This window comes from Fukomys damarensis, unplaced genomic scaffold (genome assembly GCF_012274545.1).
Source record: "Fukomys damarensis isolate Sample0158 unplaced genomic scaffold, DMR_v1.0_HiC HiC_scaffold_31, whole genome shotgun sequence".
Taxonomy (NCBI): domain Eukaryota; kingdom Metazoa; phylum Chordata; class Mammalia; order Rodentia; family Bathyergidae; genus Fukomys; species Fukomys damarensis.
The window spans coordinates 3,920,261-3,945,544 of record NW_022900943.1 but is presented as its reverse complement, the minus strand read 5'-3'; the positions used below and the strand labels follow the sequence as shown (position 1 = coordinate 3,945,544).

The window sequence follows — 25,284 nt, the reverse complement described above, 5'->3', positions numbered from 1 at the left end:
GAGCTCAGGTTCAGTGCAGAACTGAGACCCGCCAGCGCCGTCCCCGAGTCCCTGACCGGTGCACTTCTGAGTAGTACCTGACACATCCAGGCTTCTCCGAGTGCTGAGTATTTCACAGTACCTGTTGCACTGTAATGCGCAAGGAGCATCACGTTGTGCAGAGGACTGTGTTTTCACAGCATTTGGAGACCTAGTCGGGCAGCTTATACGGGGCTCAGCTTACTACTACTGTTGGACAAGAAAAAGCAAAGCCAGAAGCCCTAGCATCTTTTCCGGATTTACTAAGAAATAGAAGTTACAATTTTATTTACTCTGGACGAGGGAACTCTCAAACCTCCTGCTCTTGTCTATAGCCTCACTTGAATAGAGTCCAGAAAATATTCTTCCCAAATAACAGGAAGGGGTTTTTCTTTTTATATTCCAAATCTTCTTTCATTTGAAAAGTGAGCTATCTTGCCTAGCATAACACAGAACACCAACTTCCAAGATCACTGTAGAAAGAAATGCTTCCTAAGAAGGAACATTAAAAATGTTTTATATCATTACAGCAGTTAGTTTATGATCTTCCTAAACAATGACATTTTGGATGTGTGAGTTCCCCCAAAGGAGGAAACAATACTTTGTAGAACAAATAACATTTACCTAGGGCTTACCCAGAATTCTATGTGGAAAATTATACTAAAAATTCCTGAACAAAATTTAATTTATATATTTGTTCAAGTAATGTCAAAATATTTCACTTTTTATGCATCAGCAATGTGTCTTGTATGCTACTAAATATTTCAACTTTTAGAAAAATTCAGATGATTTTTGTGAAGTTCATTTTAGTTTTCATTCATGCAGGCCTGACTGAAGATACAGAATTTTGCATTAAAGAGGTGCTTATTTCTCCCGCTATTACTCGCTGCTCCTGATGTCCCAGGCCCACACATAAGGTGATGCAAACCCTTGTCCTGTGGGATTTTCTGGTGCATCGCTGTACACTGTGAAACTTTTTCGAGAGCAAAGTGATCTGAAGAACCACAGAGTTCATTGTACTGCCCGGAGATCGCTTTGAAGTAAGAAATATTAGCAGCTGTCCCAGCCTGGTGCTTATATCTCATTTGAAGCATCTCCTCACTCCTGCCCAACAAAGAAAATTTCAATAAAGTACTTTTACTGGTTTAACAGCGGTGAACTCCTGGGATGGTCAAAATGCTAAGCTTTTTCCAAGGAGAGAAGAAATCAGCAGCTCAAATATAATTAACCTTCCATTCTCAATGCAAACTGCCATGCACAGGCACTCTGCAGCCTATTAGTGAAGTTATAATGGCCAACAGGCAGAAGCGAAATCGGTCAAAAAGTTGGCTGCTGCTGTCATATTTTTGGAATTATGATTAATGGCACTAATAATGTGGATGATTACTGATATGTGTATCTCCAGCAGTTTATCATATTGCTTTGGCTGCCTACGTCCACAATAAGCAGGATGCTATCATTTACCTCTTTATTGAAGGCAATCCTTCTCTGGAAGGAGCATATTCTAATTACTTCGTAATGTTTTATGTCTTAAACATTTTGCAGCTCTGGACCTTGCCAACTGCTTCGTGTCTACCATTGATTAATTACTGAATGTTTAATCAAAATTTAGAACCTAATGTAGCCATTTACGAGCACACCACAGTGCCAAAGTAGTTAGGCTCAGCTCCCAAGTTTAGAGTGCTGGGTTCAAAATCAAATCCCAGTCATGCGTGAGAATCCAAGAATTTTACCTTGGGTGCTTGGAGGTTGCCAATTCCATCGCTGCTGATGAATGGAAGGTTAATCTAACTACAGGGCAAACAGCATTTTACCTCCTTTCTCGCCACTGGATTTCCTGTCCTCCTTCCCCAGTTCCCTAATCCACAGGACACCACTGCTGGCTGCTACTGGAAAAAGAGGTGCTCGTGAATATCCATCACAAGAACACAGTTTTGAAGTGGTTAAACAAGTGAAAAATAATTTGCTGGGACAAATACATACTTTTTTTTTAATGTGGATTTTTTATGGTACTGTCATACAACCATTCACCGTTGAAGTTAAGTGTTTTTTTAATACCATTACTGAACTGCTGAAATGGATGCTAATATAGCTCGGAGTGCTAATGTCAAGTCCTGGTAATAAAAAAGACAGACTGCCGAATGAAATAATTTCAAGTAAAAAATAGAACAAAAGTGCTCTCTCTCTTGCTCTCCACTTTTATTGAATTGGGACTGACTGAGCCAGTTGCTTTAGAAGTCTGTAAAACACAATTACTAGCGAGGGAACTGACCCCCCAGTGCCCTTCGGTGACACAGCAGACTGAAAAGGCAGCGGGGCTGCAGTGGCTCTACTCAGCTGGCTGCCTGGCCAAGGCAGCCGCCTTCTGAGGCCTGCTGTCCTCAGTGCCAGTGTGTCTCCTCGTACCTACAGTCTCCCTGTTTTTCATCAAGGCGATAAAGTGACCTCATACATCACCTTCCAAGATGGGATGTCTCTTCTGGCAATTAAGGCTGAGCTGTCTTCTGATGTTCTTATTTATGTGGGTGTTTATGTGAGAACAGACATATACGTTAGGTGGGCCCAGTTCAATGTTAGCGTAATTTCTGAGTAGCCGGTCATAATTCAGGTAGATATATTCAATAGCACTTATAATGTTCTGGATCAATCACTTGGCTTTTTGTTTTTCCTAAGGTAAAGTAAAAAGTAGAGCAAGCAAGAAAAAGAATTGAACTGGAAGTAGGTAACATCCCCCCCCACCAGTTAATAAAAGAAGTCATAAACTACTAGAGTTAAAATCACTAACACTTCTGGTATAACAGCTTTTTACCAGAAATTTACAACTCCGGTTTTAATTCAAGCAGCTTGCATTAGGACATAAAATCTAGGTATTTAAAAAAGGGTAGTTTTATGTGAAGTAACTGAAGAAAAACTGCCCTTTCCTCTTCAGTATTCTTTCTTCCTCTGACTTAGCTTGTGTGCTTCTCCCTCTCACACACACACATATCTTGGCACTTGAGAATCAAAGTCGCTGAATCCCTTTTTTATGACACTGTGATGTTTTGGCAAGTATAAACTCCTTTCATATTCTGCCATATTCATTTATTTGAAGCTTGTGGGAGTCTTATGGCCAAAACACTAAATTATTTCTGAGTAGGCTTTAAAAAAATTGAACTGCTTCATGGCTCAACTTTCAGTATGAAATTTAAACAGAGAGAGAAGTCTCCTTCCTCTTAGTAAACAGCAAACGATTATTTACAGGCAAAGAATGTGGAAAAGCCTTTCACCTCAGAGGGAATGGACTCACCAGGGTTACACGTGAGCACGAATACCGCATGTGTGCAGTCTTACCTCTGGAAATGGTCTGTTTTTAAAAAGTTAAAGATTGTCTACAAAAACAAAGTATCACAAATGAAATTATACATGAGAAAGACTTGTGCAATAGATTCTGGTGGACCAGAGGAAGGGGGAAATCAGGAAAACCACTCTTTTCCGGCGGTGCCATAAAGGAAAGCACTGTCTGTGTACTCAGTATGTGCCTTCTTTTCTGGTATTTTTGCCACAGAATTTGTGAGACAATGCTGGCGATAACAGTAATTTCCGCCTTTCTAGAAAAGGTAAAAATAAGGGCTATTTGATAACATTACCTTTGTGTGCAGTGGAATTGATTCAGCCAGAGGAGATTTAATGTTAACTCCCACCAACAGAAATTTGTAAAAATAGCTGCATCATGCAAGGGATATGATTCACCAGCCATTAAGCTTTGCTGCCTATTTGGTGCAGAGTTTCGAAGACACTGGCAGTGACTGGTGTAGTTCTTGTTGTGCTGGAGTGAAAGGTCAGCAGAGGCTTAAATGAGCTTGTCTTGCATCCAGCTGGGCCAGCAGGAGGTCATTAGGAAGATCGGAGGCTCACTTTAGGCTTGACAGAGTCTCTCCCCATGATACAAGGAGACCGTTTTGCTCATTGCTCTTCTCCCAGTGTATAAAAAGAACCCCAGGGACAGGAATGACACCAAAGTTTATCTTACTACCCAAGTTTTGCTTGAGGAGGGCACAACTAGCAATTACTCAGGAGGGGATTTATTTTGTTTGTTTGCTTTTGATGGGAAGTAATGAAGATAAGTACAAAAGGCCTATTGATCTGCTTGCTCCATTGTGAAATCAAATAGAGCAGCAGGAAGAAAAAAAATCTCTTCCTTAACATTTAGAAGTCAGATGAACTGCACAACTTCACTTTCTAAAAGGACTGAATAAATGCAGAGTTGGAGTTTCATTGTACAAAACAACAGGAAATGAAACAGATGATCCCTTAAAATGTTCTACTCTTGAACTTCGAGAGGATTAACACACTGTATTTGACAGCTAATTGTATTAGGCAAATATACTAATACAGTAGTTATCTTGAATTGGTGCTAAGTGGCTCATTTCTTGGAGGTACTGCCTGGTGAAATCATGTGTATTTATTGAAAAGCTCTCTCTAGAAAAGTTCTCTATAAGTTTCCAAACAGAGAATGGCAGAAAAGATGAGTGTGGCTATGCTGAGAAGGTGGTAACAGGAGGCAGGTAGCATGCTTTCACATCTTCACCTCTGCTGTTAATGTATGCGGCGGCTCATCAGAGGTAGCTTGTGCTAATTTATTCCTGCACACCTGTACAGAGCTGGAAGTCAGGTAATAAGACAAGCAAAAACTATACATCTCTGCTTTTTAGTTACAGCTACCCAGAGGCCTATATATGAACAAATTTAGTTCTGGAGACATCAGCAGGTTTTAATAAACCAAATACAGATGTCTTGCTCCATACAAATCAAGAAGTTTACATGTTTAAATCTGGACTGACTTAACTAGCAGTCAAACAGAAGGTTCACACTCAGCACCTGTGGTTGCCTCATATTTATTTATAAATCGCCCTAAACAAATATTATTTTGTATACTTATTCACATAGCCGCTATGCCTTGAAAGATCGAACAGATACGCTCACTGTTCTGATAAAATTTAAGACAAACTTTAGCAGTTAGTGGCCCCTGTTCTGAGAAGAGAAGAATACAGATCATGAAACTTCTGGAGGATGAAAAATAGAAATATTTCTTTTCTAACATAGTTTGAGTCCAAAGTTTTCATCTTAGTCAAGGGAGTTTTAAAATAGCCACTCACTGAAACAAATGTAAGTAAATCTTGACATATTAACAAATGACGATGAGTATTAAGTGGTTCGGTGGCCTGCCTCGCAAGTGCAAGGACCCGAGTTCAATCTCCGGTACCAAAAAAGAAAGAAAGGGGATAGAAGAGTATTTATTTGCTTCATCCCCTCCCGAAAAATAATCCAATGTAATTTATACATCGACTTCCCTTAAACACAAGTGATCCGTGGGCCAGTTGGCCTTCCTTAGGGTCAAACTTTAGGTCAGAGAAGGGGAAATAACCAAAGGTGAACTAAGTCTGCTAATTCTGATTATGATGCTACCTTTGAGAAAATTTCCCTTATCAAGACTATAGGTCCAGTCAGCTAGCCAGAATCTCTTCTTCCCAGCAAATGTTTCATACCAAGGGCTGGCTTCCTGTTTCCTGGCAGAACTGCAGCTCAGTGGCAGAAAAACGAAGAGATAAACAAGGAAGAGTTTTCAAAATCTAACGTTGCATAGTGTTATATCAACATACACGGAACACTTAGCAATCACGTTGAGAGTATCAGAGTTCTTTACAGAGAAAATTATTTATATTTCACCTCTATTCCTCAGAATAAGAATTATTCTAACAGCTCCCTAGCACTTGGGCCAGGCATACTAGGCTGTGTCTGCTGGCTTTCTGCTGTCATTAGTGTGGAATGGCCCTCTTGGCTTCTGAACTCACTAAACACATATTCACTGACAACTGTGTAGAAAAGAATGGCTTTGACTATGTTGCTTAGAATCCTCAGCCCTGACAAACGTTGTGTGTCCCTCCTGTCTTTCTTTCACTTGAGAAAAGAACACTGTTGCTTTTCAAAATGTCTTCAATTTGATCTTAGGACCATAAGGAAAGACCTGGGAATTTTTTCTGTGAGACCCACAACATAGTATCTGATATACTTCTACATCCAACTTACTAATATGCTTGCCTGAAGTCCAAAACCACCACCCCTCCTGTCCACCCTCCTGGAAGCGGCCCAGGGGACCCACATGTGACTCCCTTAAGGTGTTCTGACCCTGAAGATGAGCACAGAGGAAGGGATGCTGCTGTTAGCTTTCTCACAGGCAGCCTGGTGGCCTCACAGACCAGCCCTCGCCCACAACCTTCTCGAATTCTTACTCTGCACGAGGAAGACACAGTGTGTGGGATCAAGGCTGGATGAACCCGAGAGGGAAGAAATGAGCTGGAGGAAGCAGGATGAAGACAAAGAAGGGTTTCTTTGGAAAAGCCTGCTGGCTTGGCTTCATAGTAAACTGAAGAGGGGAAAATACAGGAGCAGAGGCTCCTTGGGGTCCTCATGACTCAGACAGTAAAAGTGACGAGGGAGGAAAAAGCAAGTCCAAGGGCTGACCGAGGGGCGACCCAAGAGGCTTTGTGGATGAAGAGGCTGACTCACAGGCGTGATGCTAGCTGACAGAATAAGGGTAAAATGCCGAGACAGGAGTGCAAACATGTTCCATAGCCCACCCTGCTGAGCTACAGGAAGAGGGTGATACCCTAATGGCCTCACTGCTTCTCCTTTAGTGATAATGAATCTCACATTATCTCCACGTCAGGGACTCAACAAAGATGAACAGTTTTCTTCTTGAGAAAAAAATATCAAAACTAAAGTTTTAGAGTTAAAATTTTAATCTGGAATCTAAAAATTTACATATTTTTAGAGAGCAAAATTCCAAGTAGACTCAAAAATGTTGCATTCTACAATTTTTTTCCAATTGGCTTTCCTTCATCATTGTGACAAAACAACAAAATAAAAAAGATGAAGTATGAGTGGTCTTTTACCCAAAAGCAATGTCTCAACTGTCTTTTGAAGTTTCTCTTCTGTGAGAACGAACACACCTGTATTGGTCTCCTACCTAGAACATTCCGGTTAGTCAGTGGAACGTGGCTGGTCACCACCAAGCTCCTAATCATGCAGAATAAAAATGAAGTCTGAAATATCTCCCTGCTACCAATAAATGTTTGTCTTCATACAAACCAAAAGTCTGTCCACAGTTCCTCCTTAAAGCCAGGACTTGTGTTTTCTGCTGGTTTACATGAGTGAAAACACCCAGCGTAGGGTATGCATGAGGCCTTTTAGTCCCACAGCTATTTATCCCAGTATTATGACCCACAATATTTTCAATGACTCAATTACAACCATGATAGAAATTCATGAAAATAAGCTTAAATTTTGGCTTATCTTCAAATACATCACCTGCATAAATACTTTATGCAGGTTTTCACGAGTCTTATTTTTGTTAAAAATTTTAATGCATTAACTTTATTATCAATGCATTATTTCAAATTTGAAGGATTATTCACAAATTTAGGGGAGGCTGGGTGTGTATATTTTATTATTCAAAGGATGGCTGTCCTATCTGACATATTCTAGGGCTCTCGATAACTTGGAACTGAAAATAACCTTGCAACTACAAACAAGTTTTACAGAACAAGGTAAATGGGGTAAGACAATCTTCAACAGATTTCCCCTCGAAGCATGAAGTTGTATAGGAAAGCCACTCATTTTCCTTAGAGCTTTTACTTTTTACAGATTGGGCCTCTCTTATGTCAGTAGAAAGGAAAATATGTACTTTTACACATTTATTTGAAGGATTGATCTATCTTCATACTTGAAAGATCAGAGTATGAAGATAAAGCAATGTATCCCAAAGATGGGTCACCATGTTTTAGTGGTACTTTCACGAACATGTTGCTTTGTCAAAAAACTTTCTCCAATTGATAAGCCCTGCAATCTGGGTGGTCACCATCTGGAAACTTGGTCATTAATTTTGCTTCTTTGACATATATCAATTTTTGGTTTGTAATCCAATTTTCCCTAAAAATATTTTTTAAAGACAACATAGAGTCAAAAACCACATTCAGTACAGCAAGAGGAGCTAAGCGGTGAGCGTCCTATGGTGGCCTACTGGGTAAACGATCTACTGATGCTATCTCCACACGTGAGGGTGACCATGTCACCTCACCCCGACCGCCTCAACACATTCCACTTTCATTCCACTGCCTTTAGGATTAAGCAAGAATACAGTCGGTTTAGAACCAGCCACGTCTGTTTAAGCCCTGCAGTTTCAGAGCTGCAGCTACGTAGCTAGAGCATGAGTCATCTGAAGGCTGGACATGACATATCCTGAAAGACTCTAAGGCACACCCATGCTGGCCCTCTGTGCCTAACTCCACGGCAGATGAGATCAAAGACACTGTGAAGTTAAAATAAAGAAACCCACACCACCACCACACCCTTTCCCACATCAACAGTTACTTTGGCTTTGTTTTCTTTGGGTATTCTCATGACTCTCAAAGCATTCAAGGATACACTAAAGACTCATGTAAGGAATGATAACATTTCTGGTTATACCTACGGAGATGGAGGCTGTCTCGATGTCCTGGACCTACGGTTCTTTCCATCCGTAAATTTCTGTTTCTATATTGGATAAATATGTGTATATGAAGATAATATTTTGATTTAATTAAAAAGCCATAAGGCAAAGTGCATATATATATGCACATATGCACACACACATATATATATTTTTATATATATATATGAGACAGAAGATGCAGCTTCTAAATAAAGCTTCATGGGGAGGCAGGGACTGTGTACAGTTAACTTACTCACACCCGAATGCATGGAGACACATACACACACATACACAGCACACAGAGAAAAGTGGCGTGCATTACTGGGTACAATGGCACATGACTTTGCATGCTTCATCAATACGAGCACCAACTGCAGCAATCCCTCAAGGGCATGGCAGCTTAAGTTACCACGTGGGCCACCGTGGGCATTGGTACAGTGCCTCAAAACGGCTCAGGTGGATCTTTTAATGCTAAGTCCAACGTGACTGAAACCGGCACCCTCCACCCTTAGCAGCGGCAGCCAATGGAGATTTACTGACCTGTCTCTGCTTCGGCGGGAGGGGAAGGCAGCGTTGCAGCCGGCCACTGTGCAGACGTGCATCTCTTTTAAGTGAACGTTCCTGTAGTGAAGCTTCACACTGTAGGAGCTTTTAAAACTCTTCTTGCACACATAGCAAATTTTGGGGTCTGGGCTGGAACACAGATCCCCTTCTGGGGAGAACTTTTGGGGGCTGCCATAATTCAGAGACGATGTAAAACTTTCATGCAGGGCAGCCATGCCGCTGCCCCCACCGTTGTACAGTCCGTACTGGCTCATGTAAAACATGTCGTAAGTGGGGTCTGTAAATTCTTCCTTCACCTTGATCACGTCCTGGTGAGAGGGCTCACTGTGGTTTTCATCGGGCCTCTCACTGTTCATCAGGACTTTTTCACTCACCTCGCTGTGAAGGTGCTCGTCCCCCTCCATGGACTCCTCACCTAGTTTGGGCTCTGAAGACTCAGACTCGTTCTCATAATCCCGTTCAGGCTCCTGGTCTTCAGAAGTCATACTGTCAGCTCTTCTTATTTCAGTCCTTGAAATACACCGGGTCCTGCTGTGCTTGGAAAAGTCCTTCACAGACATGCCTGGGCTCATCTCCTCCTGGGAGTGGCAGTGATTGTCATGGCTCATGTCATTCACCAACGTCCCACCATCGGTGGGATCGTCATCTTCATCGTCAAACTCATCGGCAGTGTCGATAATCTCCTTCTCGATCTTTACAGGCATGCTTGACTTCCGGGGCTTCTTCTTGGGTGCCAGGTCGGCACTGGGCTCATGGGTGGCCATCATCACTGCTGGCATTACTGGCTCAGAGGGCGTGGGGGGGTGCTGCTCTATGGTACCACTGGCTGGCAGGATAGGACTGGTCGGGAGGGAGGTCGGAGGACTCACCATTTCCCCTGGAGTGAGTAAACTTCTGTAAAATGGAGGAACTGGTTGTACAGTCTTTAGCCCAGAAAATACCAGCTGGCTAGAGAGCGGACTCTGCAAGACAGGGTCTAATGGGGGCGTGGTAAAACCCATGGGGGGCCGGCCAGGGCTTGTGAGTGTGAGACTTGATTTCGTGCTTGCTATGACGGGGGTGGCAGCTCCTGATGCAGCCCGAATCAGATCTTTGTCTCGATTATTTCTGAGCATAGGCATATGGAGGCGGGGGTTGGGGTTTGCACTGTGTCGATTACGGCTTCGGAGGGAGCTAAAGACCATGTTACAACCTTCGATGGTGCAGCGGTGTTTGATCTTCAGGTGAACGGCATTGTAGTGAATTTTGAGGGTGCCTTTGTCGTAGAACGTCTTCCCACACGCGTTACAGAACACTCTGCCTTTCCTGGAGGCCGAGCCCATCCTCCTCATCCGGTGAATCCGGAAAGAGCTTTTCGGGTGTTCAGTCTTGGTCAGATCACTGACGGCGGCAGAATTCTGAATGGGAGAGACGCATGTCGGCTCGGTTTTGGGCTCCACGTTAGTGATGCTGGTCAGGGCATTTCTATTTGGTGTCTGATCGCTCTTATAAGGTGTGGGAGAGACTTCTGATTCACTGCTCTCATTGTATTCATTCTGGGTTGAAAGGCTTGGTTCCCGGAGCCTCAGTCCTGGCTGCTCTAAAAGCAGCCCGTTTGGAGGCAACCCCAGGAGTGGGGCTGAGACAGGGTTTATGTACTGGAATGGAAGCAGAAATGCAAGGCTGTTGGGGATGTTTTCAAAGTGATGAATGCTGGAAGGATTGCTATTCTCTAAGTGAGCAAGGAGGCTGGGACTCCTGGTGCGATTATTGCTCTCAATAAAAGTCCTTATATCTGAGTCTGTCTTTGAAGATGGTACAGTGATGGCCTGACCTTCTTTCTCCTGAATTGCCATCAGCTCCACAATGGATTTGGTTTCTCCAAACCGCAAAAACTGCTGAAGGGTGATGATTTCTTCTTCTCGAGACATGATGGCCCAGCGGTCCAGCACCTTGCCGGCAGCGTCCTACAGGCCACATCAGAGAAACAACAAAGACAAACTTAAAAACTTACTGACTGAGCATAATTATTCAATGCAACCAAAGGTGCTCTGTCTGCTCATAAAACGCCAAGAAAGAGCAGGAAACAACATGCAAGCACTGCTAATAAAAGTCAACCCACAAAGCAAACTTTTCTGCCATGCAAATGTAGTAATTAGAGTCACAGTTAGAGAAACAGATTGAGTTTAATAACGTCAAAGCAAACAAAATGTAGACCACTGGGGCTCTGTGATCTAAAATGCCTTCAGTACCATTTTAACAACAATGATCTATGTACTACACAACTATTTAGCATATATTAGTATAACACGTGAACTCTTGCTGTGCACCCAGTACAAATGCAAAAAACTGGTACCTTAATCCTTATTAAATAGTGACACCAGAGGAAGGAATTAAGTACAGTTTGCCAAATTTATTTCTTCAACCCAAGAAGACATGACACTGGATTCAATGATGGAAACTCCTTTAAATGGGAGTTATGTGAATTTCTGAATCAGAAAGATGAATAAAGTAGCATTACCCGTACACTCCCATTACTAAGCTGTACCTTTTCTTTTTAAAATAGTTATACTTTAGTATCATTTAACAGTCGGCAATCTCATAAGATATAGTAAGGGAAATATCACTTGTGCAAGGTAATTCTACTTTTCCTGAAAACTGGTTGTAATTCTATAGTTCAGAGTTTGAGTTAGACTTAAAAGTATTTGACGTTTTATGATCTTGTTATAAATGACAATCATAGATATTTGAAAAGTAAACATGGGATGGATTTAGAGAAAATAAATGTGTAAAAAGTCTTAGCATCCTCCTCTTATAGCAAAGGGAGTCCACAGAGACTTCACATCAGCAATCATCAGACTCTGTGTTGTTAAATATACATTAAAAAGCATTTCGCACTTTCATTTTTGCTAGTAACTATGAGATTTGCCTGGAGGTAGGACTCAAAAATCCTGCAATGTAACGTCAGGCAATCCATTTCAGCATGGATCGAGAAATCCATTCAAACACTTAAATAATGACTCCATCGTTTTATAAGTGTGTATTTTTTTTTTTAGATCCACCAAGTCAAGGCCCTCTGCAACCCTCTGTGAATGACACTTGCTCTAACCCTGATAATCAATCTAAGAAAACATAAAACCTTCTTAAGAGCAAAACAGGGCTGGGAGTATAGCTCAGTAGTATGCCATGTGCTCATCACTCACAAGGCACCCGGGTTCCACTTTCAGCCCCCAAAGGAACAGCAAATGACAAGACACTCATTACTGACAAAGGGAGAAATCATAACAATGGTGAATTCTAACAGACATCATATTAAAAGAGTGATCAAAATCAAAGTGCTGGTGGAAGGATGCTGGTGTTCTGTTCTTCCTGATGGACGCAGAGAAGGGAATATCATAACATTGGCAGTGTCTGGTCAACCCAATCATAAGAACATGTCAGGCAAACCAACACTGAGAAGCATTCTATAAAACAGTGCACAGCACTCTTCAAAATACAAAGGTCATAAAAGATTAAAGAATGGTTATAGATAAGATGGGATCAAGAGGACTTGTTTGTGTGATCATAAAGCAGAAAATGGACATTAGTAAGAGAACTGCAAAACCCCAAGAGTCAAGTTAATAGTCCTGTATCAACCTTCATTTCCTGGTTTCAACAACTGTATTACAATTAGGTAAGATGCTGCACTAGGAAAACAATGAGGGATATAAAGATCTGTTCTGTTTTTGCAATGGAAAAGTGGTTCCTCAGTCCTTGGATATAAAACTCACTCTGGATCACAAGCATGCTCTGAAAATCACAGATATATTCATTAAGTGCTTCTTTTAAGAAGCAAGGTCTGACAGGTATGTGTCTTCTTTGTAAGAAGTGGCATCCTACCACTTTATACACACAGATCATGGGCGTGTGCATGTGGTGCCCACCCTAGGAAAACTGCAAGCCCAATTACCCTTTCCCATCACGTAGATAAAACTGAGCTTCAGACTGCACAGATAAACAGTCTCTCAAACGATCTGCTCAGAACATGCAATGACGTGGGTAGCGTGCAACTCCAGGTGACTCTGGAGTCCTGCAACAGTCACTTTAAACATGGTCGCTAGGAACCACTGACTTTGCTCACATAACCTTTGGGAACAGGATGAACAACACGGAATGCTGACATTGCACGTACACAGGACAGTAAACTGCGGCCTTAAACAGATTATCTCACTTGAACTCCATCATACCTTCTAGAGTTCAGTGAATGTTTAACAGATGAGAAATCAGAGGTGAGGAAATAAATGTAAAAGCCTCGTGGAGGGTGACAGGATGCTGACTTCTGGATGTCGAGTCCTGAAATTCTGACTCTGGGTTCACGCAGGGACCATTTTCCTGTGACAGCGTTTCCCAGTGGAACACCCTGGGCATGTGATAATGCGGGACAGAGCTCAGCATGAACAGGGCTTTCTCCACAACGTGTAATGTTCCCTCTGCACTATTTTCCTTTTCAGAGCAAACCCTCTCTTGTTGGCTGTTTGGGAGCCTTGCACTGTAGACTGCTCTTAGGCTGAACCCAAGTCTGGGCAGATTACAGCCCCTTCTCCTCCGGGTTCCTCCTAGGTAGCACACACCTGAATCTGTATGTCAATAATAGACTCACTAGCTGGCAGCCTCTGGTATTGAAATGCACCTTAGGGACCACAGCGATTCCCACCTGAGGCGTCTTATTTCTCTCACCCTCCCGACACCGCACAGCAATCCCATGTGGTTTCTCTCTCCCCGGCCTGCCGCAGTGCCTGCTGTGATTTGAGAACGCACCACCTTTCAGACTGTTATATCTGAGCAGCTGTCTCTGCTACACTGAAGACTGTGATATTAAGTCACTTACTTTGGGTAGAGCAAGCAAGATTTAGAACTACGCTAGTAGACTGAATCCTAAAAGAGAGGCTTCAGGGCCGAGGATTTAGCTCAGTGGTTCTGCCACCTGCCCTGAGAGCATAGAGTCCTGAGTTCAATCCCCAGTACCAAAAGGGGGGGGAAGAGGGGGGAAGAGGGAGGGGAGACGGAGAGGGAGGGAGAGAGGGGGAGGGGGCTTCATTTATACTAGTAACAGAGGCAGCAACTGATATTTACACAGAAGTGTAAGGTAATGTCTTTTCAAACAAATGACTTAACAGCACCGTATATTCAAACTGGAGTCCCTCCAGCTAGATGGGGCATCCTGTGGATTCAGACAAAGAGACACAAAGTTCTTTTCTGAAAAGTCACCATCCATATTTGATGAAGACCATTACGTTCATACTTGGAGAAACTCAAACAATGGGCCGGAGATCTAGATCAGTGGTTCTGCTGCCTGCCTCTAAAGTGCAAGGTCCTGAATTCAAGCCTCAGTACCAAAAAAGAAAAGAAAAGATAATCTTATGTGACAGTAAGTCTGTGGGCTCCTTCGTAAAATGGCTAACAGTTTTAGAGCATCTACAAATGAAATGTTTGGAGTTAAAAACCATCAAAGGGAATGAGCGAAGGCCCAAGCATTTTCTGCAGACCTTTGTGACAGAAACAAGCATGGTCTGGTGTGGTGATGCCCAAACAGTGACTTAAGCCTCTTCTGTGTCAACTAATATTCAGAGTAGCCATTAGAAATCTTTAGGACAATTTGATGCTGCTACAATAACTGAAGACAAGATTTTCGTAGTATTTTGTTTTTATTGCATTAACTTTAGCACTAATTAAGACTGACTAGGGGGAAAAACTAGTCATCATCTCCATAATAGTTTGAGAAGTACATGTGGACAAATAAACTTTATCAGAGCAAATAGTAGCCATAAAGAGAATTAGATAATATGAAATCAATGCTATTAAGGCAAAAATTCAGTCTCTTGGGCCAGTATGAAGATCCTGACTACTGAACAGCCCAAACCGCGACACTGGTTTTGTGTATGGTCCCTTGTCCTTCTTGGACAAACTTGAAGTTGGCAAGTCAATCCCTTTAGGCTTTTCCATATACAACCAGAGATCACCCAACTATCAGCCCATAAGGTTGGGAAATGGCAGCTATAAAAATGAGGATAATAAGATTTACTTTGTTAACTGAAATGCAAGTTATTGTTATTAGCATTGATTTCCTGTGAGAATACTGGATATGCTATTAACTAAAAGTTGAGTAACACCAAATAACTGAGAATATAAACTAGTTTTACTGGTTCAAAAATGTGTAAGACATTTAAGACATTTATATCTAAGCATGTTATAGGAAAAGACTTCCTTTTATGATTTCCCTCAAACTGGGAGGCTGCTCTGTTATCACATGGCCCTGCCAAGTGGACTCCCTGATCCAGACTCGGCCCCAGCACACCAGGCAAGTGTCCCACCACTGAGCTCTACTCCAGCCCAGAAGGACTATTCTTCATTTTTGTGTTATAGAATCAACTGTCATGGTTTAAATGGTTTTGTTAGCGTCCATTTTCACATCAAAGCACCTTACACCAACTTGTAGTTTTTATATCAAAGTAAAATAAGGTCACTACGTTATTTGGGAAGGACAGAAGAAAAGGGAAGGGTATAATGAGATGGGAGGACACCAACTGGGGGTTCTGGACAGACGGTCAGCTGACTGCATAGACTGTCAGGTGACCACATAGACTGTCAGGTGATCTCATAGACCGTCAGCTGACCGCAAGCTCAGTCCCACTGCACAGTCACAGCAAGGAGAAAGATACTTCTTCCCTCTGTCCATGGAGGGATGCTGGACACAGCACAGACCCAGCATTTACTCCAGCAGGATTTACCAAGAAATATGCACATAGTTTAACCCTAAAGACAGGTGCGGTGTGACTTAGTTTTCTATTCTATCACACACACTTCAGTCAAATCTAAGGCAAATTTTAAGAAAACCTTAAAATGGTTAGCTAAAAACTCAAAATGCTCCCCTTTTTATAAAATTTTAAATCTTTTTATATTGAATGACACTGAGCTGTAGGGACTGCTGGTCCCTAGAACAAAAGGAGAGCTCCTTAAGACATAGCTTTGATTTCATGCCTACATTTGTATAGCGTACTTTATTAAACTATTCCATCACAACCACACTGGCAACTCATTTTCATAACCAGTTGCTCACAGAAATTTTATATTATTTTTCTTTCTAGATCAATCCAAACATCAAGGTAAGAGGAATGGTTTGTGCAGGATGTACAGAAATTGCCAAGTTCCATGACTACCTAAGTATTCTATCAAGTAAAATCTGACTGTAATTGCCGAGTTAAAACTAGTAAGGCAATGCTATGCAAAATTTAAATAATAAATTTTATTGGGTCTTCTAGATGGTTATGTCTTAAGGACAAATTTTAGCATAGCTACACAATGCAATACTCCTGGGTCATGAAAAGGAATAAATTATTGACATACACTACAACCTGCAGGATTCAAAAGCGTTACGTGCAAGACTCCCAAAGACTACATACTACTGCCCTGCTCTCACTGACAATCTGGAGAAGAGAGATGACAGGCACATAAAGCAGAGTAGAGAACGTCAGGGACCACACCTGGAGGGAAAGCACTGGCCACAAAGGATATGAGATGCTCTGATTCGTGATTATGTTGGTGTTTATTTATACAGGGGCTGAACAGTGAAAAGTAGTGGCTTTTTCTGTATGTAAAGTACAAAGAAATTCTAAAACCACGCAAACTCCATGAAGCCTCATACTTGCACACACATCAAATTACTTTCTGCTTCTTGTATTATCTTGTGACCAGAACACAGCCACAGATTCATATTCTCTATTAGTAGGGTGTGCTAGGCAATCCGTTGGGACATGAGGAGTGAATATGAAAATTTGTTTTTCATCCAGGATATTTTTTGCTAATATTTTACACACATGGACTTATAGTAGTATCTTACTAACTTAGAGAAGGTATTGTATATGTCAGCGTACAAGCTCTATGTACTTTTACTAATGGAGTCCATAACCATACAAATCTGCTTCTCTACAAAGCTGACACCGACATATGGCAGGCACACACTTACCTACTATGTACACACATCTCACAAACGCCATGAAAATCTGATAACCCTCTTTCACTCACCTCCTTCTGGACATGCATCAGAATGTGACCCAGAAATTAGGAAATACATTATTCTGGGTGGCCTGAAAATCAACGTGATGGGCTTGGACCATTATCTCAGATGACATAAACAGGGCCTTCTCTCAGAATAACAGATAGGAGCCAGCAAACAGTTTGTGGGTACAACTTGCAGGCTGGAGAAAGGGAGCTCGGGGTGCTGAGAGTAGGAGTCGTCAGGGGGAGACATTCTGGGGAAGAGATGCCTCTGAATACTACAAACAGTTTTGAAGGAAAAACATATACAATTCATAATATTTCAGGGCTCTTCTCTTCCACTTTCATGCAAATCACCTATTTTAAAACTAAGATGGGTCCAAACCTAACAAGCAAATATTTGAATTTCAAACTGTTATTCTAAAGCCAAGTCAACTATTAAAACTCTTAGCCAAAAAGTTTAACTAGTTTGGTGTGCACTATTTTAGAGTCACCCCCTTTTTAAGATTATGTTTATTGCTTTAATTTAAGCATGTGTGGGTCAGTGTTTGTGTGTCTGTGTGCTGGCAAGTACGTGTATATAAGTGTGGGTATGTGTATTTTAAATGAGTGTATTTGTAAGTAGGCAAGAAGGGGAGATGAAAAAATGGTGACAAAAAAATTCTTGTTGAAAATAATAGATTCTGGGAAGTACTTAGGGAATTTTTCAAGCAGTGTTGTGATAATTTCTGAGAAACACTTGAAATTATGTGGGAAAAGAACTTGGCATGTTTATTTGTTTTAGTGAATTTACATCGAAACACATTTCTTGCTGGGTACTGCCTCAGAAAAATGCACCATTCCCATACACGATGTACACTGAACCAGTTTGGTTGTGTTAAGTAAACAGAATTATGCCATTTCTGCATTCACAGAAAGCGCTTTTGTGTGACTGCTTCCCCAATATTTCAGGTTAATGTTTTTAAGAGGCTAACTGGAGCAACTGTAATATCTGTAGACAGAATGAAGCATAACTCCTTTGTACCAAATACCAAATGGTTCAAATCAGACTTAATAAAATATCAAAATTTATTTATGAAAACCTCAACTTTCATGATTTAGAAATTTTTATTTTGCACAATTTCTTAAGAGCACTTTTATCTTCAAAATGCAATGTCCTATTAGTTGCTTGTTCCTCTCTTCTCTAGAACACAGATGTCTCAGGAAGAATGATCAGGATGTAGCACTAACAGAAAGGCTGCCGAACAAAAACTGAGACTAGGCTTTATCTGTCAACATTTACCCATGTGAACCTCTCTTTTGGAAAATAAGCAGCTTTCCTCATCGACCCAAGACAGTCACTGCCATGAGGTGAGCATGCTGGCATCAGAGGTACGTACTGGCCAGTTTACTGTAACTGTCAAAACAATTCATTATATCCAGATTACAGAGATCTTGATTTGAAGTCTTTCCTATTTCTCCTCCACTCTTATCTCCAAGGAACAATGCGTCCTACAGGAATAGTCACCATTGTTAGAAAGTTGGAGCTCTCACAAAACTTTGGATTAAAGAGTTTTCAGGGGCTGGGTTTATACCTTAAGTGGTAAAGTCTTTGCCTAGTATGCAAAAGACCTGGGTTTGGTCCCCAGAACCCAAAATAAGAAGAAAAAAGTTCAGTCAAGATAAAAAATCTTATTAGTACTTCCTAGCTGACAATGTAACAGTGAAATCTCTCTAAAAATACTGTTTATATGTCACAATTGGCATTTGGGCACACACGTACCCAAACACGCACACGAACGTGGGTACTGTTCTTGGATCGCCCCACTGCACACTAACCTCATTGTACGTCGGTCCTGCACAGTGCTGCTGGGCTTCACCTCAGACAATGGCGGCAACTGAGGTGCACCACATCAACCTACTTGTAAAGGCTCAAAAGCCGTCTCTCCTGGGATGGAGCTGCAGAATGGAGGAAGAGGGCCCCTGAGTACAGCTGACAGAAAAAGGAAATAGCAACTTGGAAATTATATGTAACTTTAAGATCCTTGCCTTTTAACACCTTCAAATATATAAATATCGGTAACATCTTATTCCATTTTATCTTTGGAAGTAATCTCACAGGGAAAGAAGATGTTTTAAAGGGTAGTGATATAAATATAAAAGGTTGGGAGCTCCAGAGAGAAAGAATGGGGTAGCCCCGAGAAAAGCCCACTGTTACTGTAAACTGCGAAGAGTGTATTTTGGTCTGAAAGTGACTCCTCCCACTCAGCAGCCTAGAGTTGGAGAAGAAATCCAGTGCAGAACCCATCATAGCTGCGGAATGTTGGTCAGGAACCATTCTGTTAAGGGGTGAATTATTCAAGGCAAGGGTAAAGAACAACTTCACTACAAAGTTTCTACAGTCATCCTGTCACAATGACTGGGTGGGACACAGCTGATGAGAGGCCACGGACTAGACGCAGACCCTCTGAGAAGTTTAAAACTATGCCAAGTAGGACATGGGAGTCCCCCCTTTGAACCAAGGACACAGCCTGCTTCAGAGTGGGCCTCAGAGCGGACAAAGTCTGAAAGTGCTGGCGTGAAATCCAGCAAATAGCTCAGTGATCTGTTCGTTTTCTCCATCTACCAATATGATCAGAGATACACGATAGCTTGGATACTTCCCACAGCCTGGAAGTACAAACAGGAGGCTTCCGGAGTAGCAGGGGCACCTCACAAACCCCAGGCCATAAAGTGAGGCGGAGAAAGCTGGGATGCGGGGTGCACAGAGACACACGAAAACTGGGAGTAGCTGGAGTGAATATAAACCGAGGGCTCGAACCACTGACCAGCCGTGTTCAGCAGGAAAGGCAGGGCAGGATCCACACACAGAAACCGAGTGTGGAAACAAAACAAGTCTTAGTAGTGACTCACACTCTCCTTCGCCATGTCTGGTAGATGCCAATACAAGTAAGCCCTGAAAAGAAACCACTCATTCAAAAACAGAATAATTTTTAATTTTCGAACTCATTTCTCTTTGTCTTTATTGGTTCTTTGGAGTTCAAGTATTTTTTCTTCTTTTTTTGTTCTTTGTCTTTACATTTTATTCTTCTTTTGAATTAATTCTATTAATTTTCCTTTAATCATTAATAGGATCCATTACTCCACTTTTCTCTCCTCATTCTCAACTTCTTTTCTTTATTTTTTCAAGTTTTACTTTTCCATTTTCCTCTTTCCCACCCCTACTATACTTACTAATACTGGTTTATTTTTATTTTTACTAATAGTTTTATTAACGTGTAGGTATTAAGGTGAATTTATGCTATTAACGTTGAATTCTTTTCTATTTTCAGTGGTGGTAAAAATCCTTGCATTTAGTAGATATTTACTATTAGTCAATATTTGGTTTATCTTTGTGTCTACACTATAATTACAGATATGCACTCTATTGGTAAGAGTAGTACAGTGGTAGCTTTTATTGGTTCTTATGATATGTCAATACCAGTTTGATTTTCACTCAACCACTGTAGCTGATTCTTTTGCTACTGCCAGGCTGGCACAGTTGTTGTTATTAACTGGTTTTTACCTTATGTTAATATCTGATTTGTTTTTGTGTCATCAACAATATTGTGGTTCATTTCCAGATAACTGGATGTTGGGCCAATTACACTGGATTCCCTGTCCCCAAATTAATGGAGATGGCTGGATCTTGGTACAGAGGCAAAGGTCTACAGTTAGCCATCCCCACAGCTCATCACAGGAAAGCAGATATTAAACTACTATCAACAAAGTCTTTCCACTTTAGTTGACCTTGTGCTGGCCTTAGCACATATGCACGTGTATACACACACACACACACACACACACACACACACAAACACACACAATGGAAATATGAGAAAATAAGGCAACAAAATACCTCTAATAACTTCCAACTTCCCCCAAAGCTGACCCAAAGGGCATCCAAGAGGAGCAATTCAAAACCGAAACAGCTGAATTACATGAGAGAAGACAAAAACAAAAAAAACAAAAACAAAAACCCTCAAAACAAACAAAAACCCCAAACAAACCATCAATAAGGTGCTTGAAAGATAAAAGGTAATATATTTAAAGAGATAATGAACTTAATAAAATGATCAGATAATTTTCAGAAGACACTAATAAAAAGCTGAGCTGAAAAAAAATATAAAACATGAATGACTGCTGTAACTATTACAGTCCATGAAAAGGTATTAAACAGAAATACAGGAGATAAAAAAATTCTATTCAAAGTATGGGCTGCAGACCAATGTGAGAACAGAGTATCAGAACTAGAAGGCAGGGCTAATGCAGGTGATCATATACTCAGAGATACCTTAAAAACAACAAGCATATATGGACAATGGATCCAATAAGCTCTACATAATACAAAGAATAATCTAAGATTAGCTGGAAGTAGTGAAAAATCAAAAGATAACAGGAATGGCATTAAGCAACACAGAAACCCAAGTAGACATGATTATAACAGAACTTCTCCATAACACATCACAGCTCAATTCCCAGAAGCCCAACAGGCCAGAATCTTAAAAAGGTATTAGAGAAAAGCAACAAATGTTTTATAAAGGTAAACCCATCACAGATTTCTCAATACAAACCATAAAGGACAAGAGAGCTCAGAATGGAGTATTTTAAGCCAAAAAACAAAAATGAAAACAATTTACAAACTAAACTAATACATCCTGCAAAACTATCTTCCCAAATTTATGAGGAAATATGGTCCTCCTATAACAAAGAGCACCTGAAGAAATTCAAGACCACCAAAGCAGAACTCCCAAAAATTATAAAGGATATCCTAGAGACAATGAAGCCAACAATGACAAAAGACCTAATAGGATAAATATACCAGGCAGGATAAACAGTTAAGAAGAAAAGAAAGGGAATCAGCAACAGGGGAACAATGCAATGACAAGAGTAAGTAATGGCTTTCGGTAATAACTCTCAATGCGAACAATCTCAACTCCCAATTGGAAGACAGACTGACGGATTGGATCAAAACACAAATTCTAACAGTACACTGTATAAGAAACTCATTTAATCCAAAAAGAAATTCACAGAATAAAAAATCAAAGGATACAAAAACAATATTCCATTCAATGGAGTCCAAAGCAAACAAAAGTAACTGTCCTGTGTTTTTAGACAAAGTGGACTTTAAGGCAAAACTAACTTGAAGAGGTGAAAAGGATTACTATACATTGGTTAAGGGAACAGTTCAACAGAAAGAAATAACCAATTATAAATATATATGCACTGAACACTGGCACACTCAACTTCATAAAACAAACACCGCTGAACATAAAAGATCAGATAATTATTAACACAGCAATAGCAGGGGGCCTCACTATCACAGACTACCTAGACAGACAGAAAACCAACCAAGATCCAAGTTGAACTACATTTTTAAACAAATGAACCTAACAGACAGTTACAAATTGTTCTATCCAACAACAGAATACATATTCTTCTCAGCAGCACATGGAATTTTCTCCAAAACAGACCACATACTACCCCATAAAGAATGTTTAAAGCAATAAAAAAGCATGGAAAGTACCCCATGCACACAATCAGATCATAGTGTAATTAAATTAGAAATCAATGGCAAAAGCAACCAGAGAAGTTATGAAAATAATGAAGATTAAGGAATATACTTTTCAATAATCAAGGGTCACAGGAGAAATCAAGGAAGAAATTAGACATTTCCTAGAATCAAACAATAACACTAGGACAACATAACAGGGCATTAGACATGATGAAAACAGTCCTAAGAGGGAAATTTATGGCTGTGAATGCCCACGTCAGAAAAATACAATGAGGCCAAATAAATTAACTAATGATGCACCTCAAGCTCAAAGAAAAACAAAAACAACTCAAACCCAAAGCTAGTACAAAGAAGGAAAATATAAAAATCAGAGCAGAAGTTCATAAAATTGATTGTATTATAAAACTGTACATAAAATTCATAAAATCATATTGTAAAAAAATATAAAACCTCATCTTTTTCTATAAAATGGAGTACTACTCTACCATAAAGAATGAGAAACTAGAGACATTTATAGCTAAATGGATGCACACTTAGGTTATACTCTTAAGTGAAATAAATAGGACACACGAGTAGATACCAAATAGTTTCTCTGGAGTGAAGAAATAAAAGTATAAATAAGGTTCAAATGATATAACTATTAGTGTGAAATAGGAAGAAAATGGCTAAAGGGGAAGTGGGAAGGGGAGGGGAGAGGAAATAAGGGAAAAGAAAAAATGTGAAAAAAGGATAAAATGGAAAGAAAGTCTTTGTAAATAAGGAAGGGTGAAGGGGGTGAAGGGAAGGCAGGGGTATGGGGAAAAAAAATAAGAATCAAGACCTATCACATAAAGGTACAAGATCCTAATGATAAATGTAACAGTATTTTGCTTTAAATGTACCAGTAAACTCAAAGGGGAAAAATACAATACAAAAAATCAATGACTCAAAGAGATGCTTCTTCAAAATAATAAACAAAATAGATAAGCCATTAGCCAATCTTACCCTCCAAAATGCAAAGATCCATATCAATGCAATTGAAAATTAAAAAGGCAAAATCACAACAGACACTGCCAAAAATTCATAAGATTGTTAGTAACTACTTTTCAAACTGCACTGCAATGAATTAGAGAATCCAGAAGTAGTGGAGAGATTCCTAATACAAATGCATCACTAAGGTGAACCAAGAACATAAAAAAGCCTGAGTAACCAACCCATCAAGAAGCAATGTAACTGAGAGAGTAACAAAAAAACCTACCAAGTAGGAAAAGCCCAGGAACTGATAAATTCATCACTGATTTATATAAGAACTTCTCAAAAATCTAATAAATTTGAAAATAAAGTGCTGTCAAACACATTCCTGAGAGCTAGTATTATCTCAATTCCAAAACCAGACAAGTAATTAATTATAAACAGGAACTACAGACCAATCTTATTAATAAACACAGATGAAAGATTCTCAACAAGATATAAGAAGCAACAAGTTGCTAAACTGATCATACATCATGACCAAGTAGGCTTCATCCCATGCATTCAAGGATGGTTTAATATGCAAATAAATATAATACATCACATAAATAGACAAAAATCACAATTATCTCAACAGACACAGAAAAGGCCTCTGACATATCCAACATCCATTCAAGATTTTAAAAAGTCCTAAGAAAATAGGTATAGAATGACCTTATCTCAATCTGATAAAAGCCATCTGTTACATACCTACTGCCAACATCATATTTAATGTACTTTTAGAAAATGGAATGCTATCCACAACACCTGGATAAGCAGTGTCAATCTTGTCAAAATGGTCATAATTCCAAAACTGAAATATATAGATGTAATTCCAATCAAAAATATCAACAGCATTCCTCTCAGAACTACAAAAAACAATCCTAAAATTCATATGGAACCAGAGGGGACCCAAGAATAGCAAAAGCAAACCCAGGTAATAAAAACAAAGCAGGAGGCAGGAGGCATCACATTCCTGGATATCAAGTTATATTACAAAGCTACAGTGATAAAAACAGCATGGTACTGGAGCCAAAACAGACACATGGATAAATGGAACAGAAGAGGGGAACAGAAACAGATCCAGGAACATTCAGACACAGGGGCAAAAAACACAATGAAGACAGACTCTTTAACAAATAGCAACAGGAAAACTAAGCTAACCACATGCAGAAAATTGAATCTTAAATCCATATCTCTCACCATGTACTAAACTAAAATAAAAATGGATCAAAGATCTAAATATTAAAAGAAACATTTAACCTACTGGAAGATAAAATAGGTAAAACTCTTGAAGACATAGGGCTAGGCAAGGGCTTTCTAAACAGACCTCTAATTACACAAGAAGTAATATCAAGAATCAAATGAGTAACAAATGCTGGTGGGGCTGTAGGGAAAAAGGAACCCTACCCCACTGTTGGTGGGAGTGCAGACTGGTGCAACCACTGTGGAAATCAGTACGGAGAGACCTCAAAGAACTAGGATTAGAGATTCCATTTGACCCAGCTGGGTCCCCTGCTGGGTATCTCCCCAAAAGGATTAAAAGAATCATACCACAGCGATATCTGTGCACACATGTTCACAGCAGCACAGCTTTTAATAGCTAAAACTTGGAAACAGCCCAGCAGCCCATCAACTGGAGACTGGATAAAGAACATGT

The 25,284-nt window shown here is 40.3% G+C and overlaps 1 protein-coding gene across 15 annotated transcripts in view; it reads right to left on the bottom strand.

Annotated features, from left to right (window-relative positions):
* Bnc2 (basonuclin 2) overlaps positions 1-25,284 on the bottom strand; it is a 340,522-nt gene that overhangs the window by 8,391 nt on the left and 306,847 nt on the right. For 10 of the 15 annotated variants that reach the window (XM_010630930.1, XM_010630932.1, XM_010630941.1 and 7 more), the window contains 2 exons: positions 9,068-11,037; positions 8,524-8,589 (listed from right to left, as the gene is read on the bottom strand). In XM_010630930.1, the coding sequence (XP_010629232.1) occupies positions 8,524-8,589; positions 9,068-11,037 (2,036 nt within the window). The remainder of the gene's footprint in view (positions 1-8,523; positions 8,590-9,067; positions 11,038-25,284) is intronic. The other 5 variants (XM_010630931.1, XM_010630933.1, XM_010630943.1 and 2 more) reach the window with 2 other exon arrangements.